The sequence below is a fragment of the Priapulus caudatus genome, unplaced genomic scaffold (genome assembly GCF_000485595.1).
Source record: "Priapulus caudatus unplaced genomic scaffold, Priapulus_caudatus-5.0.1 Scaffold267, whole genome shotgun sequence".
NCBI lineage: Eukaryota > Metazoa > Priapulida > Priapulimorpha > Priapulimorphida > Priapulidae > Priapulus > Priapulus caudatus.
The window spans coordinates 230,201-246,744 of NW_014577328.1; the positions used below are offsets into that span (position 1 = coordinate 230,201).

Sequence of the window (16,544 nt, forward strand, 5' to 3'; positions counted from 1 at the left end):
CTCTCTCTCTCTCTCTCTCTCTCTCTCTCTCTCTCTCTCTCTCTCTCTCTCTGTGTGTGTGTGTGCGTGTGTGTGGGCGTGCGTGTGTGCGTGCGTGCGTACGTGCGTACGTGCGCGCGTGTGTGTGTCACAGTGCGTGTGTGTCTTATTCTCTCTCTTTCTCTCTTTTTCTCTTTCTTTCTCCCTCTCTTAGTTTTTTTTGTAACTGGCAATCTGTTCTGTACAGCGGGAAAAGAAGCGCGTCTTGTTTCTCTACAACGAGTACCTAAAGAAACGCAAAGGCTTTCTCCGTCACATGCGACACAAAGTCCGACGCGCCGCCGCTGAACAGAAGCTGAAGGTAAATAATATACACCTGGTGAAAATCTGTCGGAAGCATAGTCAACTCGCGACGTTAATCAATACGATAACAGTACTTGCGACTCCATCGCTACGACTAAAATGTTTCTGTCAATGGCCTCCTGCACATGCCGCCCGCATATAATATAATAACCCACCGCACGACAATAGTTTTTCACATCATTGCAACCTTTCTCTAAAGGTTTTCACATCGGAATCTTATTTTATTCTTGTTGATTCAATCATCAACTTCGTTGAGAGTCCTATGTTGATATCTGTCAGATGTCCACGCGCGTTTGCAGGGTCGGGCTGAATGACTTCAATGTATGCTAGCCTGTGTTTTGGTAGATACGCAGTTATTGATTTGCACGCACACGCGTATACGAACGTATGCGCAAATACGTGTACAGGAGCGCGAGCCCAATTTTGAACAACACAAAATATGCAAACAGGCATATCTACAGACAGACCGATAGGCTGATAGGCATATAATTTATATGTATGTATGTATAATTCAATTGCCGCGAGTCTGATCGAGCTCACTGTACGATCGCGGGTAGTCACGCAGCAACATTGATCGCTGTGTACTGACTGACGAAAACCTCTACACACGGGGAGAAAGTATACTAATAGACAGACCGACAGAGAGGCAGGCAGACAGGTATACAGACTAACAGACAGACAGACAGAAAGACAGACAGACAGACAGACAGACAGACAGACAGACAGACAGACAGACAGACAGACAGACAGACAGACAGACAGACAGACAAACAGACAGACAGACAGACAGACAGACAGACATTCAGACAGACAGATAGACTGACAGACAGACAGATAGATAGACAGACAGACAGATAGGCATGCAGACATCAGTGTAATAAATACCCCATCGCCAGCATCTTATAATCCATATTGAGTAGGATATATATTGGAATAAACGATAGGCCTACTGTGAATAATTTTAAGACATTTGAATTTTGTATCGCTGATCATACTTCTATTAATTAATTAGTTCCATTTATTTATTTATTTACTTATTCATTTGTTAATTAAATAATATAGGAAGTGCATATTTTTTCTACGATACAGGCGCAGAGCGGCCTGTTGGTGGCGCTACGACACGAGTTCCCGCGTCTTTGTGGATGGATGCGGCCACTGCGCATGGGCAGGAAGCATTGTATCGTCTGCCAGGAGCCGGAGAACAAGTCCTCGCACCACTGCGAAACAGTCGGCTGCATGTTCATGTACTGCGCCGACTGCTGGTGTGACGTTAAGGTCAGCCATCTTGCCTAGCAGCGCGTCGTCTGCGAACCACGTAAATTGTGCACAGTTCACAACAGTGTTGCGCAACATAATGCGAACAGTTATTGTTTTTATTATAATAAATTAACATTATGAATAGTTACAATGAAGCTGTGGTGCGCTGAGCGACAGCAGTAATATTATGTTACGGCGAAAACCCGCTTTCACGCAGGAGAGGTTAGATTACGAGATTTTCATATAATGTTAAACGGCTGTATGGGTTTTCGCTTCTTCCCCCCTATTTCTCGCCCCTTTTTCAAATCTTGTATTTTGTATGATATTTGTCATATATTGTGACTATTGCCTTTATATATATATATATATATATATATATCCATATATTATCCCATCATATATAAATCTCACATCTAAAGCCAGATGTACAAACATGAAATTAATCCAACCGGATATATGAACCCACCGAGCGGCGCTCACTTGGTCAAGATTAGATATCATTTGCATACAGTACATATAGTCTGTGGGCTTATGTATAAAAAGCAAAATTTTGGGTAGATTCTTGGCCCCATGTTTAAACACACCTAGAAACAATCACTGATTAAGAAAAAAATGGGTGCCAGTTTTTCCATAAACATTTAGGGCCGCCATTTTGAATTTCAAAATGGCGGCGTTTTTTAAAGCGATTTGTATGATTTTATGGTATTCAACATTATTTTAAACGTATAATCGAAAGCGTTCATAGAGTTTGGGTACCAAATGAATTATAGTTGAGACAACTTTTCATCTGAACTCTGTTTGCATGGAGTAGAAACAGGTTTTCGACGTTATTATCAAAAAATATATATAATCTTACCACGCATTTTTAAATTTTAAACGCAATCGGACTCTATTTTGTTTTTAACTTTGTATTTCCAGTCAAGACATATATCTAATCAAGTCATAATTTTATAAATGTTTTAAATAATTTAAGGTCTTGACGACGCATGCAAGAAGCAGATCTGTACAGTAGCGTGACTGTATCACATATTTTAAAGGCAATCATTACAACAGAGCGATCGAAGCGCACCAGTTAACTCTCAGGCACTCTTCGATCTCTGGATGGAGAAATTCCTTGAGGATCAACCTGTTGTACGTGACGCCTTGGTAGCCAGCGTAAAGCAGCTGACTGAAGCATGCCGGGATAAGACAGGCGTTGCAGAAGCGCATTAGGCATTCAAAATGAATATAGAATCCTTCAATCTTGAGAAAAAAACTACGAGAGTTTGACGCTAGTCGTAAGACAGACCAATGTTTCAATGGCTAGGATGTACATGGGGCAGGTGATGACACTGTTACAGTTCCAGAAGGCTATACGGGAAGGTAACTGGCACCTCTACTTGGTATCACTTGAGCATCTTTGTAAGTACTTTTTTGCATATGCCAGGCTAGATTATGCTCGAAACATTCCAGAGTTCATCGCACGCATGGATGCCATAAAAAACTCTGATGCAGATCTATGGCAGAGCTTTACCAATTGTGAGTTTGCCAGTGAATACCAGCAACCGTATCCATTCACACGAATTGGTGTTGATCAGGCGATGGAACACCTCAACAAATCAACGAAAGGCCAAGGAGGGATCTCTTGGAATAACAACATCTCCAGCAACGCTTTGAAGTTTGTCTCACTGCTCCGAGCTGGCACGACTTGCTGATGAGTCAGAAACGACTTGTAGCTACTATTAGCACAATTGCCCACCACAGCATCATTAACTCTGCTGTCAAAAATTGCTCGCAAGAACGCTCCATGCTCAGCTGAACAGTATTAGCACCCTGCCAACTTATATCAAACAGAGGCTGGTAGCGAGAACTCGGAATGCAGAGGCTGCATGTACAAACTCATGTAAAAGGAGATCATCCCAGACGAAGTACACCAATTAAAGTATCCTAGCAACAGAGGAGAATGGCATGGAGCTTGCAAAACGGTTTGTAGAGGAACGCATCATCTGGAGTCGCAATTTGTGGGACAAGATGACCAAAGTCAAGCAGAAGACATGGATGTCTGCTGCAAAAGACATTAAATTGAACACAGGGTCTGAGGTGTTGACCTTGAAGGCAACCACATCACTTTTTGCCAGACTGCTGGTTATTGCCCGGTCATCTCGAGAGAGTGTTGATCTGGAAGAATGTGTGGCATGCATGAGTTTGCCTACACGAACAAAGTTCTCATGGCACCGGATGGATCTATTTATCCCACTACGGACAAGAGCACAGTGATAAAGCTCTGGAAGATTTGGTGCCAACAACACAGTTCAAACTTCTGCACAGCCTACCGAGTTTGAAGGGGATTGGAGACGTGTCTTGTAGTTGATGGAATGGGAGTGGTACAGGAGTTGATGGCAATCAAGAATTTCAAGACTTGCAAAGAGCTTGCAACATCCTTCGTCACACTCATTGACTCAAAGGCTCGAGGATATTGTCAAGTGCGAGTTATATTTGATAACTACACCAATAAAGCATCAATGAAGAAACAGACTAGAGAGCGACGGAAAGGCAATGTGGTGGTAACTAATCCTACATAATTCAAGACTCAACGGGCATCAAAGACAGAAGATGTTTCTCGCCAGAAGCCAGCACAAAGGATTCGCTAACTCTCTACTTTTCCATCAGCTTATACGCTACAGTACCGTCAAGGTCATGACTGCAACACGGCAGGAGGTCATGACGAATTATGAATGTTGAATAATGCCCGGTGTCAGCACACAGGAAGAGGCGGACACTCTTATGATTTATCATGCTGTAGAAGTTGCGAGCAACGGGATTAAGGTCCACATATATTCTCAAGACACAGATGTGCTGCTTTTGCTCTACGAAGAACGCACTACTGGCAACCATTCTGCGCTAATCATGGGGACAAGAGAAGACGACGAAAAGTCTTCCTACAGCCTACAGCTTGGACCGGAGAAATCAGCAGCTTGATAAACTGGCATGCTCTCACAGGCTGTGAACGACAGGACATATCCAAGGAAAGGGAAAGAAGGGATGCTTGCAACTTTCCTGAAGGCAAGCCCCGCCATCCTGATAGCACTAGCTGGTCTTGGCGAAGAGGATGAACCGTCCGGTAAAAAGTTATACATGGCTGTGAAGAGTTCCTTTTTTCTCTTTCCTGTCCAAGTTATAAATTGAATTTTATATTGAATTACATCTTCTACATTATTTCTCTTAAGTGTTTTGGAGGATGGTAAAGAGTGTTCCAATCATAAATACGTTGTTATTATTGGAATCTTCATATGCCAACTGAAAACATATGGTTAGACACCAAAAAAATCTTCCAATGTCCATTGGTACAAACGTATGACATTTTACGTAGAAAAAGCCTGAAATATGGTGGCCATCTTGGATTTTTGCTATTTTGGAGTATTTCGAGTGCTCTAATTTTGTTTCCAATGAATCTTTGATCCCTTTATATGAGTTTAAATAAAATAGAATAAATATTGTATGACATTTGAATGAATAGTTATGGTTAATTGGCAATTATTAAAAAAAAAAGAAGATTTTCCGTGATGGCCATTTTGAAATTCAAAATGGAGGCCCTAAATGTTAATGGAAAAACTGGCACCCATTTTTTTCTTAATCAGTGAAGTTTCTAGATATGTTTAGACATGAGTGCCAAGAATCTACCCAAAAAAATGACAAATCTGGAAAATATTACATAAGCCCATAGGTCCAAATTTACATACACTGATAGCAACGTGTATTTCGCTAACGTCGGCAATTTTAGAGGCATTGTTCTAGCCGATTAGTTGGGTTAGGGATTACAGTGGTAACCTTCTGAGTGAGTAGGTCAGGGCTGCTCACACTATGCGGAGATATATCACGACAGTGCATTAACTATGTTACCAGCTGACAGCTGGGTGTATTATATAAATTGCAATATTTTTTTACTGTGTCAACTTGCACCCGAGGGCGCCACGTTACGGTGGGAGAATATCTTACGGGCGTATCTACGTTTTCGATGTGTTCTCATAGAACTAATTGACTGGGATAAGTTACGTGGAGAAATATTTAGCTCGTATTCCGCGCTTACCAGGCAGGCATGATAATGAGGAGGCGCGTGAGAGTCTTTAACTACTCTGGGTGACGTCCTCGTTTATCGGTTATTTTAATGTATGGCGCGTCGGTTACCTAAATTACTTTGTATCACGTCCGCTCGCGTCTTCGGATGTAAGAAATGTGGTAATTAATACATACTTAGTTCTTCGCTACGTATAATAAGGGCTTATTATAATAAATAATATATAATAAAGGGTTTCATATTTAGACTTGCGACTGTCGATAGTTTATGAACTTGGTTCGATTATATGTAACTTTTCATTTGCAGGAGAGATGTTATGCGTGTCGGGATACGAAGTCGACATTCAGCGATGAGTCAGACCTTACCGACATTGATTGACATTTTCCATCTATGACGTCAAGATCCCTCTTATTACCCAAAAACTGGTTACTGTAGCAACCATATGTGCCTTGAACTCAGTAGTCGATAAAATTATATAATACGTTTATGAACACATGACTGTATACACATATATACTGAGTTCTGTAGTTTTTATTTGAGTTCGCAACACTTTGTTTATGACCACCAGTAAAATGTTTTTCTTGCTTTATTTACACCCACTTTGATTTTTATTGCGCTAACGTTTACCAGGTGTAATACACATTTTAGCGCCTTGTAATTATATAAGTAAAATATTAGAATGGATACATATCCTATAAAACTACTCGCGAGCATATATTATGCTCTCCACTTTTAATGTGTATAATTTCCATAAAACAATGTTTTTTTTGGCGTATAGCGGGCATGCGCGAACACAGATCTCTCCCATGTTACCGCTTATGGTATTTAGGGAAGAAAAGTTGCCTTAAATAATGGTATAATTAATAAGGTGTGAGATTGAGGTGTGGATTTTTCATATTATACTGCTAATTAGTATTTGCTCTCTCTTTTGGACAAATAGTTTTATCCAAATAAGATTTTGTTTGGTAAATATTTATTTACGAGTTGAAGAAACCCGTTTTGTTATATAACCAATTAAATTAATTTTCGTTCTTACTCCTCGACGCATGAGCACATGTTGCACGATAATAATTTGCAAAGGGAAGCGGACATGTGTCTCGGACTATGGGTGGGGTTATGCAAAATGCACTGAGATAGATTTATCTGATTAAGAAAGAAATGAAAGAAATGTGTGAGGAAGAAATAATGAAACGAGCTGGCAGCTAAATATCGCTACTGTCGCCCCACATTACAGTGGGGCGTTTGCGGTCCCGTATCTTTATTTTTAATAAGCATAGAATGTGTTGAATTCTTCTTATTTTTCTGTGTGGTTTTGTATTCGAATTACCTGCAATGAAGAACTCTAGATATTATATTCACGAGTACATTTATTTACTCGCTCCTGTTAAGGTGCCCACGCGTGTATTAGGTCCGCGATCGGGGTGCGTGCGCCCCGTTTGGCCCTGACCGCCACCCGCCGCGTGTTATGTTGGTGACAGGAACTGCTTATGACGTTTCAATTGTCAGTTTATAGCATCAACGTTTCGGCCGTAACTCTCATATGTCATATCATTCGGCTGAAAACATCCGCTGTTGTATTGCGCGCGACTGCCACCCTCGCGACTGTGTAATGGCATGCATGTGCTATGAATTTAATAAATACGTACTCTAAAGGTTATGTTGTTGTTATCAAGGCAGTCCGCGTGTGTCCGTGTTAACAGTACGCGGTAGTCTGTTTTCGATTGTGACTGTTCAATTGCGTGCATAGTATTTTTTAAATTACTATTATTCCAAAATTATACCATGAAATATAGCCCTATGTCATTCTAATCCCGAGGGCAGTGTCTGCATCCCAGTAGCGGACACAGTTGGCGCCCGCAGACCAGCACAGTGCTTCCAGTAAATTTTGGGTTAAAAAATTTTTTTCCTACATTTTGTTCCTAAATCTCTCTCGCAAGACTCACCAGATTGCATCTCCAGACTTCTACCATTTAAAAATTTTCAGGGGGGCATGCCCCCAGACCCCCCCTAGCATGCAGCGCTCCTGCTTATTATTATCACTGAGGGTTTTATCCTTCTGTGATTCTACTTTCTTAAGACCTGTGGGCGCCAGTGGCCCGACCGACACACCCTAGTGCCACTGCATTATTACTGCTAGGAATTATCTAGTACCACATGAAAACATTTACGGTGTAAAGGCACCAATATCTGTTATTATGTACAGCTCACTGCATGGTGCCTTCGCACCGTTGCATAACAGCTGAAACGTGACCACCATTAAATCTTTCGCAGTGGCTACGGGTACGGTAGCCGTCGGTCGTTGAAGCCCCTTTTTGGCGTTAGGGTTAGGATAAGGCTTAGGATTAGGGTTAGGTTTAGGTTTAGGGTTATGGTTAGGGTTAGGGTTAGGTTTAGGGTTAGGGTTAGGGTTCTAGCTCATCTAAACTCTCAAATCGTGAATTTATTTCCCAAGCCGTTATTTCGAAATCTTGCCACCGCCGCCATCTTTGTCTCGTTAAGTATGAAAGCGAATAGACTCCCGTACCCGTAGCCTCGAGACATTAAGATACGGCTACCGTACCCGTAGCCACTGCCTAAATCTTTACTGGTTCATTAACCGGTGGGGTGGGGTTAACGGTGGTGTTAACGGTGGGGTTAGGGAATGTGACGCGTCGTCCGCCGACCAATCGGAGAGCCCGGCAGAAAATAGTCGAAATAATTATTTTCAGCTCCCGAAATTTATTTTTTAAATATAGCATCCTACAGTAGTACAGAGGACCCACGGGCATGGTCTTCTCTCGGCTCAGTGGAAGGCAGTGGGCACCGGGAGTGTCTATATTCAGGCCGGTACGGGAGATTACGGTACGCATATATTCTGTAATCATATTGACTAATCGTGCGTCAATAAACTCAATATTCACAGAGAGTAATACTAGAACATGTGTTCTATAGGTATCTAGAATTTTAGAAATTTTAGTCATCCTGTATCTCACTTCGCGCGCCAATATATTTGCTATATTGACTAAATCGTGCGTCAATAAACTCATATTCACAGAGTATATGAATTCAAGCCGGTACGGGAGATCATTTGCATAATATATTCTAGATACCTATAGACACATGTCTTAGCTATACTCTCTTGTGAATATTGCAGTTTATTGACGCGGCGATTAGTCCAATATATTAGCAAATATATGCGTACCGTAATCTCCCGTACCGGCCTGAATATAGACAAACCCGTGGGCACCGTTGCCGTTTGTCAGTCCCGCCGTCTAGCGACGGAGCCTGTTTAAAAAAAATCAATATTTTAAGGCATCTGCATTAGCCGGATTTCGGGGACCAATAAGATCATTCGTCTCCCCAGTTTACGTGACTCGCAACGCAGAAATCATGGCTGCTGAACGTAAGTAGTTGTTTAGCGGTTTATTTACTACATCAGTAATGAACGACTGTGTTGTAATGATGGTTACATGCTAAACTGTCTTTCCCCACGCCAAAATAAATTTTATAGCCGACCAGTGCCAACATTCCGCACGTACAAATCAATGGCAGTATATTTATAGATCTATCTAGTCGGATAGTCCACCATTTTCCTCAATGTCAACGTTAGCTCTTATTAGTAGGCCTAACTATAGCCCGCGTACGGTTGCCGCATGTGATCATTATCATTTTGGATATTTATCTGAATAAATTAAAAAAGGACCGCTGATATCCAAACCGAGGCCGAGGGACTTGAGTATCTATGATTTATTATTTTTATGCTATTCTAAAGTTTCTCTAATCTCACTCAGACTGTCAACAGACACTCTTAGTCTTAGTCTTAATCTTATTCTTAATCTTAGTGCAGGATTTTAGTATTTTCAGTTGTACTTGTACTTGTAGGTTAATGGTTGAACTCTTCACAGCTAATGCTATGCTTAAAAATTCGAACCATGTTAAGATTATATTATTCTGAAATGTGCATCTATAATTTCGTATTGTTTTCATAGAATTGCTCTGCATAGTAATGAATCGCATGCCTGTCAATGTCAGACAATAACTAACAACTAACAAAATAACTGAGTGACTTTGTGTAAACCGTGTTTGATCTGCGGTCTTTGCAGGTTTGATCAACCCCTACGATAACCTCAAGCAAACGTTGAACCTGGGTGATGGCAAGTATGAATTCTACAGCCTGCCGGCGCTCGGAGATGCACGCTACGGTAAGTAGACAAACCTTCGAGACGATGGGGGTGCCCAGGCTGTAATCATGCCAGTCAGCGTGCCCAGACCTAAGCGTGGGGTAGTGCATGGCAGCACTTGAAATACCGAAAAAAGTGCTCACTCAGATTCCCAGGTACTTGCTAATTAATCATTTACATGTACTGTTCAGGTCCACAGTTTATGCATATCTTAATGCTGCTATGTTTATATTAGCATAGCTAAAAAAAGTCAGCTTGCTGAGACTAAGATCATTTGGGCTTTTCTGGAAATAGAAATTTGGCAGATTACTGAAGCGGGCATTGCAGTAGATAAGATGGGTAATACAATTCCCCACAAGCAGGGGGTCGAAAAGCAGGGATGGATTTGCGTAACGGTGGATTGTCAAGGCTAAACAGCTTGCCATGCTTGGGGAAATTTTTTGTCCTCATGCGTCTTGACATCTTTGAGTAATATTTTTTGGGCACAAATAAATTTGATAAACAAACAAATAGGCTTCAGCTTCATGTTTATCTAAATACTTCCATTATAACTATTACAAGAAGGTTTGTGTGTTGAATTAGGATTAACATTAACATTAGCTAGTAATATATGAAGTGCAGTGTAACTGTGTTATGACTGTTACAACAAAGGCACATAGTAATCACTGTAAACACATATATACTGAGGTTCCTAGCTCTTTGTTAGCCAAGTACTGCTATGAACAAACAAATCTGAAATGTTACATCTATATAATAGATACTGCTTATTAACTGTGGGTTTTTAAAATAATAAAAATGATTTAAATATAAATATGGGAGTACATTAGCCTTTGGCATAGCACTAAAGTTTAAAAAATAAATTGCCAGAATTCGTTTTGATCATGTAAGTCTTCAGGGCTCAATTTTAACAGTCGTCCGGTCGTCCGTGACGACTGGATTTTCTCTCGGGCAACTTCAAATTGCTTCCGTGGTTGTCCGGTGTCCAACCTCTAAATTAATTGTGGAAATTTTTTTTAATTTGTTAATTTTCAATTTTTGCTCATCTGTGACTTGACACAGTGTTAATGTAAATGTTATGAAATAAATTTCATGCAACTTTTAATTACTATTATTATACGTCATTGATCCCAGCATCATTTACCACATTACCAATATTTTATTCTCTTCATATAATGAGTGAAACAATGCGAATCGTGCCATGTCATGCTGTCCACTGCAATACGTACCAAATGTACATGATTAGGGCCTTTGCCTTTATTACAGCCCTGAGCATCACGTGAGCAGAGCGCATTGCAGCACATGTTTAAATAATATCCGGACAACCAAAACTCTTGAGGACTAACGTCATATGCTGCCCTCTTGGTTGTCCTCCCGACAACCCAAAAAAACCTAAAATTGCACGCATGGCTTACACAATCTAACTAATCCAATACAATTGCACTTACTTACTTTCTATTCAATGCTCTCTTCATGTTATTTATCATTATATGTCAGAGTCGTCATAAATATCGCGTCTATATAATGACGCAACCTGATAGTATCATTTAAATTGTCTACGTCACGAATCTCCTGAGAGTTATAGTTGTAAACCCTTACTTTTGTAAAAAATGTGTACACTCAAAAGCTTAGTACTAACGTTACTAAAATATCCTCAAACTCCAACCTGATGAATAATGGTTATTACGTAGGTTACATTTTCAAAAATCATAGACGATCTTGGAATTACTGGCCGTCAACACTATTTATAGTCTAGAGACATTATTTACTGCATCTCTCGGTGGCGTGTTCATCGTGATTTGTTGTATGTGTGGCACCGAGTGGTTGGCCGGGTAAACATGTTTCTGTTTTGATCGGTGTTTAGCGTCCTATATAATAATATTATAATCTCGGAAAAATAAATATATATATTTGTTCTCGTGTATTATGTTTGAAAATTATAGAATAAAACGGCGGGTGCGATAATGCTATTGTGTTTTTTTTTAAATTTCTGCCAACGAAAAGTGTCTTGCGACATCCCCCTGTACCGAAAGCTAGAGTCAGCTAAACGATAAAGCAATGGTGGGGGGCAAACCTAGTTCAATTCTCGTGCATCGAAAGAAAGACGACAGCGGACCGGAAAAAGGCAGGAAAGAATTGTATATTAGAAACTCCCAGGCTTAATTTTTGATAGGTGCACAGATTCTGATGGTAGAGATTTGTAAAAAGAAAATTGTTGCCATTTCTTTTACATTCAAAGTAAGAACTAACGGGACGTTGAAACGTATCGTCAGATTCTTACCCTGATAACATTGTTGTCTCAGAGTGAGACTGGATACTAGAGGAAGCGTTGCCCGAAGTAAAGATGTTGTATGCCGAAAAGCGATAAGCTGCGAGCTCCTGCCGCACGAGTTCCCGGCAGAGGCGCACGCGGACGGCGGACGGTCTACCTACAGTATGCAGGCGCTGCATGCTATGATCTGTCGCCGAATGAATTGGCCGGCGCCGCGGCCGGATTGCCATAGCTGGCCAGCGACAAGTCGGCGCAATGGTTTAGTGGGGGACACAGAGGTAGGACATTTGGGACTGACGTGTTCACCCACCCCCCTTCGATATCATACCCACAAACAACACCACCCCATACATCTTCCTCCACCCCTTCGTAACCGAGCTGGTGTGACGCGACAACATCTACAAGAAAGATGGACGAAATGTCTCGCCGTTCGCGACGCTGCCCAGTAATGGAAATGGCTCGGCAAGACCAAGCTATATATGGACTGGACTCGCTCCACCGTTGATTACCGTCGATCAAGTGACTAAGGCAAGCGGCGAGACATCGTCAGCAATACAGGCACAAAACGCGGCACAACACATACAGTCGAATACATCGTATTCTATGTTAGGGCTGATGAGGCAAGTAAAAGTAACCTGTATATACATATAATTGGAACATTCAGGGTTTATTCATTTCTGTATTACATGAGCCCCCATTTTTATGAATTAGTGGGTTAGATTTACGGTCCGGTCAGCTTACTAACGCTTATCTAACTAGTCTATGGATCAGTTACGGCCAAGGATAGAGAACATGGGTCCATACAAAACGCAAATGTGCTAACCCTAATTCTAACCCTAACCCTTAACCCTAACCATAACCCTAACCAAACCCTGAACCTAGGTTATATTGATATAATCATTATATTATATGGTGATGTAGAGAGGACAGTTGTTTTAGGTGGACCCATTTCTCTATCGCTTGAACTCCAGTATACAGCAAGCTGCTACGTACACTACACTACTGCCAGTACACTTCCGCGCACTATGATAGTAATGCAACATAACCGCAACACTGTAGATATATGTTTATGAGCTGCAAAGGTCTGCACTGCAGTTCATACGATTCGACATAACCACGGTACCGGACCACTGCCGCGGTATGTAAACAAATGGGAAGCTGATCTACGCTTGTTACATATACCTTATTTTTTATAGTCGTTAGTCTGCCCTATAACAAAATTTTCGACTCCTCTTTAATTAGATGACCTTCCGATGACAAAAATTTAGTTGCGGCTCGCATGTAATTAACGAATTCAAACTGACGAACAATAAGAAACTTTTCCATGCTTTATAACGTAAGACGCCATGCTATCAAGCATGTGCAATATAACTGGTACCGCGCGGTCGGACAGCTGTCACAACGCTAACTACGTGAGTGTGCGATATGCCGGAGGTATAACGGTGTGCGAACGCCCAGTCTAACTATGGCCCATAGCCTCGGCGTCGTGTGCGCGTCTATCGCACGCCATATGTATTACACTCAGTCAAACTGAAAAACAAGAGAAAGTGCAAATCAAGTTTGTTTTACAGCAAAACGAGCGCGCCAGGTCGCAAAAAGTATAGGAGCATTTCAGGCAAATCTCAAGCTACATGGGTAGTGAAATCGTCGTCACAATCGTCAGAACTGCTCAAGCTCAACGATTATACGCTTTCGCGTGATACCGGGCCCGTTTGAAGTAAATTCAGATTAGTCAGCGATGTTGCTGAAAGCTGCCGCGAGGCGGCGTTTGCGCGCTTCGCGCGGATATCCGGCTGCAGATTGTCTAGTTAAAAATCCAAAAAACTTGGACGATTTGATATTATGTTCCTTACATTAATTGCTTGCTATGGGCTATGTATGAGTTACGAGTGTATGTTCACATCGAACAATATAGTAAAATAGGAAGTATAATACAGCAATTTAACCATAAAAAGTGAACAGAATTACTTATATTTTGTGAAAAAGTGGAAATATATTTTTTATTTTTACTATTTACGGTGACGTAATCACTTTAAGTTTACAAGGCATTTCCATGGCTGCGACAATAATTTTGCCAATGCCTCGTTTACCGCAGATGTTCGCTATAGGGGCTAGCTGCGTCTGGGCGCCACGCCAGAGTTTCGAATTAATGGCGGTTGTGTTTGTGTCGAGCGTTTGGTTACATCGAATGCACCGGCAAATTAGGGTCCGTATAAAGAAGGTATATAAGGTGCATGAAAAGTAAACAGAAACACTAATTGTATTTTCATACATTTTATTTTGTACAAATAACACACAAATATACTACTTGCTGGTGCTAGAAATTCGTGACGTAGACAATTTAATTTAAAGCAGCACGTAGTCGACAAAAATGGTATTTTAGAGGTTATAGCTACCTAGCATGACATAATCTGGGTTGAAGTTTGCTTAAAATCAGTTCCATATAGTATTTTAACACATAGAAAACAGATGCTAAGTGTGATTCTAAAGTTTTTTGCGTATAGGCATTTATCATCTGTTCAAACGAAGTTTGTAGTTGAGCAGCGGCAGCAATATGTGAGTAATAGTGACTGTTGATGTATGATGCAAAAACGCACAGCCTTTGCTAATGAATCAGTTTGCCAGGTGTTTCCAGGCACCAAGCCTTACGTGAGTCAAGCACTCGCAGCTAGGGCCTGCATACCTCCAAAATCCCATTGGTTGAGAGAAATCACGTGCCTGAAACTCCTGTTTTATAGTGCATTGTGACCCTAACCCTAACCCTAACCCTAACCCTAATTAAAATTAAATTAAAAAAATTTTAAAAAAATTCCATTGTAAAAATTATTTGTTGTTATTAAATTGTTGTAAATAAATCATGTAAATATTTGCGTTAATTGGAAAAAAATAGTTAAATGGATAAAGATAGAAAAATACAGAAAACAGGAAAATAATGGGATTCCATCCAAAGACCTTTCATCTGTGACGCCCGCGCTGTACCCGTTCGGCTATTGAGTCCTATTGGGTTTATAGATTATGGATGTGCCATGAATATGACAACACTGTGACGTCATTGAGGCAGTTGAAGCACGTGATTTGTATCAACCAATGGGATTTGGGAGGTATGCAGGCCCTAGCTGCGAGTTAAACAAGCGGATCAAATGGGCAGGATTTAAAGGGATCGTTTACTCTAGGTTCTAGGGTTATTTTCAGTTAATTTAGGTTAAAATTACGCTACATAAAAAGTTTCATGGTTCAATGACCATTAGAAATATTATTAAGCAATACGTACAAAATGTACATGATTAGGCCTTTTGCTTTACAGCACTGAGCATCACGTGAGCAGAGCGCATGCAGCACATGTTTAAATAATATCCGGACAACCAAAACTCTTGAGGGACAACCATATGCTACTCTCTTGGTTGTCCTCCAGACAACCCAAAAAAAACCTTAAAATTGAGCACTGGTCTTACAAATCTAACTCAATCCAATACATGCACTTACTTACCTTTCTATTCATGCTCTCTTCATGTATTTATAATAATATCAGGAGCGTCATAATATAGCGTCTATATTATGACGCACCTGATAGTATCATTTAAATTGTCTACGTCACGAATCTCCTGAGAGTTATAGTTGTAACCTTACTTTTGTAAAAAATGTTACATCAAAAGTTAGTACTAACGTTACTAAATATATCCTCAAACTCTCACCTGATAATAATGTTATTACGTTGGTTAAATTTTCAAAAATCTAGACGATTTGAATTACTGCCGTCAACACTATTTATAGTCTAGAACACTATTTACTGGCATCTCTCGGTGGTCAGTGTCATCGTGATTTGTGTATGGTGCACAGAGTGGTGCCCTAAACAGTTTCTGTTTTGATTGGTGTTAGCTATATATAATATATAATATAGGAAAAATAAATAATATATGTTCATGTGTATTATGTTTGGAAAAATTATAAATAAAACTGCGAAATGCTATTTGTTTTTTTTTTAATTTCTGCCAACAAAAATGTTTGCGACATCCCCCTTCACGCTAGATCAACTAAACGATAAACAATGGTGGGCAAACCAGTTCAATTCCGTGCATCGGAAAGAAAACGAAGGAGAAAAAGGCAGAAAGAAGTTTATATTAGAAACTCCCGCTTAATTTTGACTAGGTCACAAATTTTCTATGGTAAAATTTGTAAAAAAAATTGTTGCCATTTCTTTACATTCAAAGTAAGAACTAACGGGACTAAACGTATCGTCAAATTCTTACCTGATAAGATTGTTTCTCAGATGAGACGGGATACTAGAGAAGCGTTGCCGAAAGTAGATGTTGATCCGAAGCGATTAAGCGCAGATCTTGCGCACAGTTCCGCGGCAAGGCGCACGCGACCGCGGGAACGTCCTACGACAGTGTAGGCCCGTGAGATCTCCGACAAACACTATTTCTCACACCGCCTAGGTGATTAACGAAACTGACAGAGGACA

General features: G+C 40.6%; 1 protein-coding gene across 2 annotated transcripts in view; it reads left to right on the plus strand.

Annotated features, from left to right (window-relative positions):
• Nucleotides 1-8,944: 8,944 nt before the first annotated feature.
• Nucleotides 8,945-16,544, plus strand: part of LOC106808307 (cytoplasmic aconitate hydratase-like) — a 33,333-nt gene continuing 25,733 nt past the window's right edge. For both annotated transcript variants that reach the window (XM_014810964.1, XM_014810965.1), the window contains exons 1-2: nt 8,945-9,035; nt 9,736-9,834. In XM_014810964.1, coding sequence (XP_014666450.1) covers nt 9,023-9,035; nt 9,736-9,834 — 112 coding nt within the window. In that variant the 5' untranslated portion in view covers nt 8,945-9,022. The remainder of the gene's footprint in view (nt 9,036-9,735; nt 9,835-16,544) is intronic.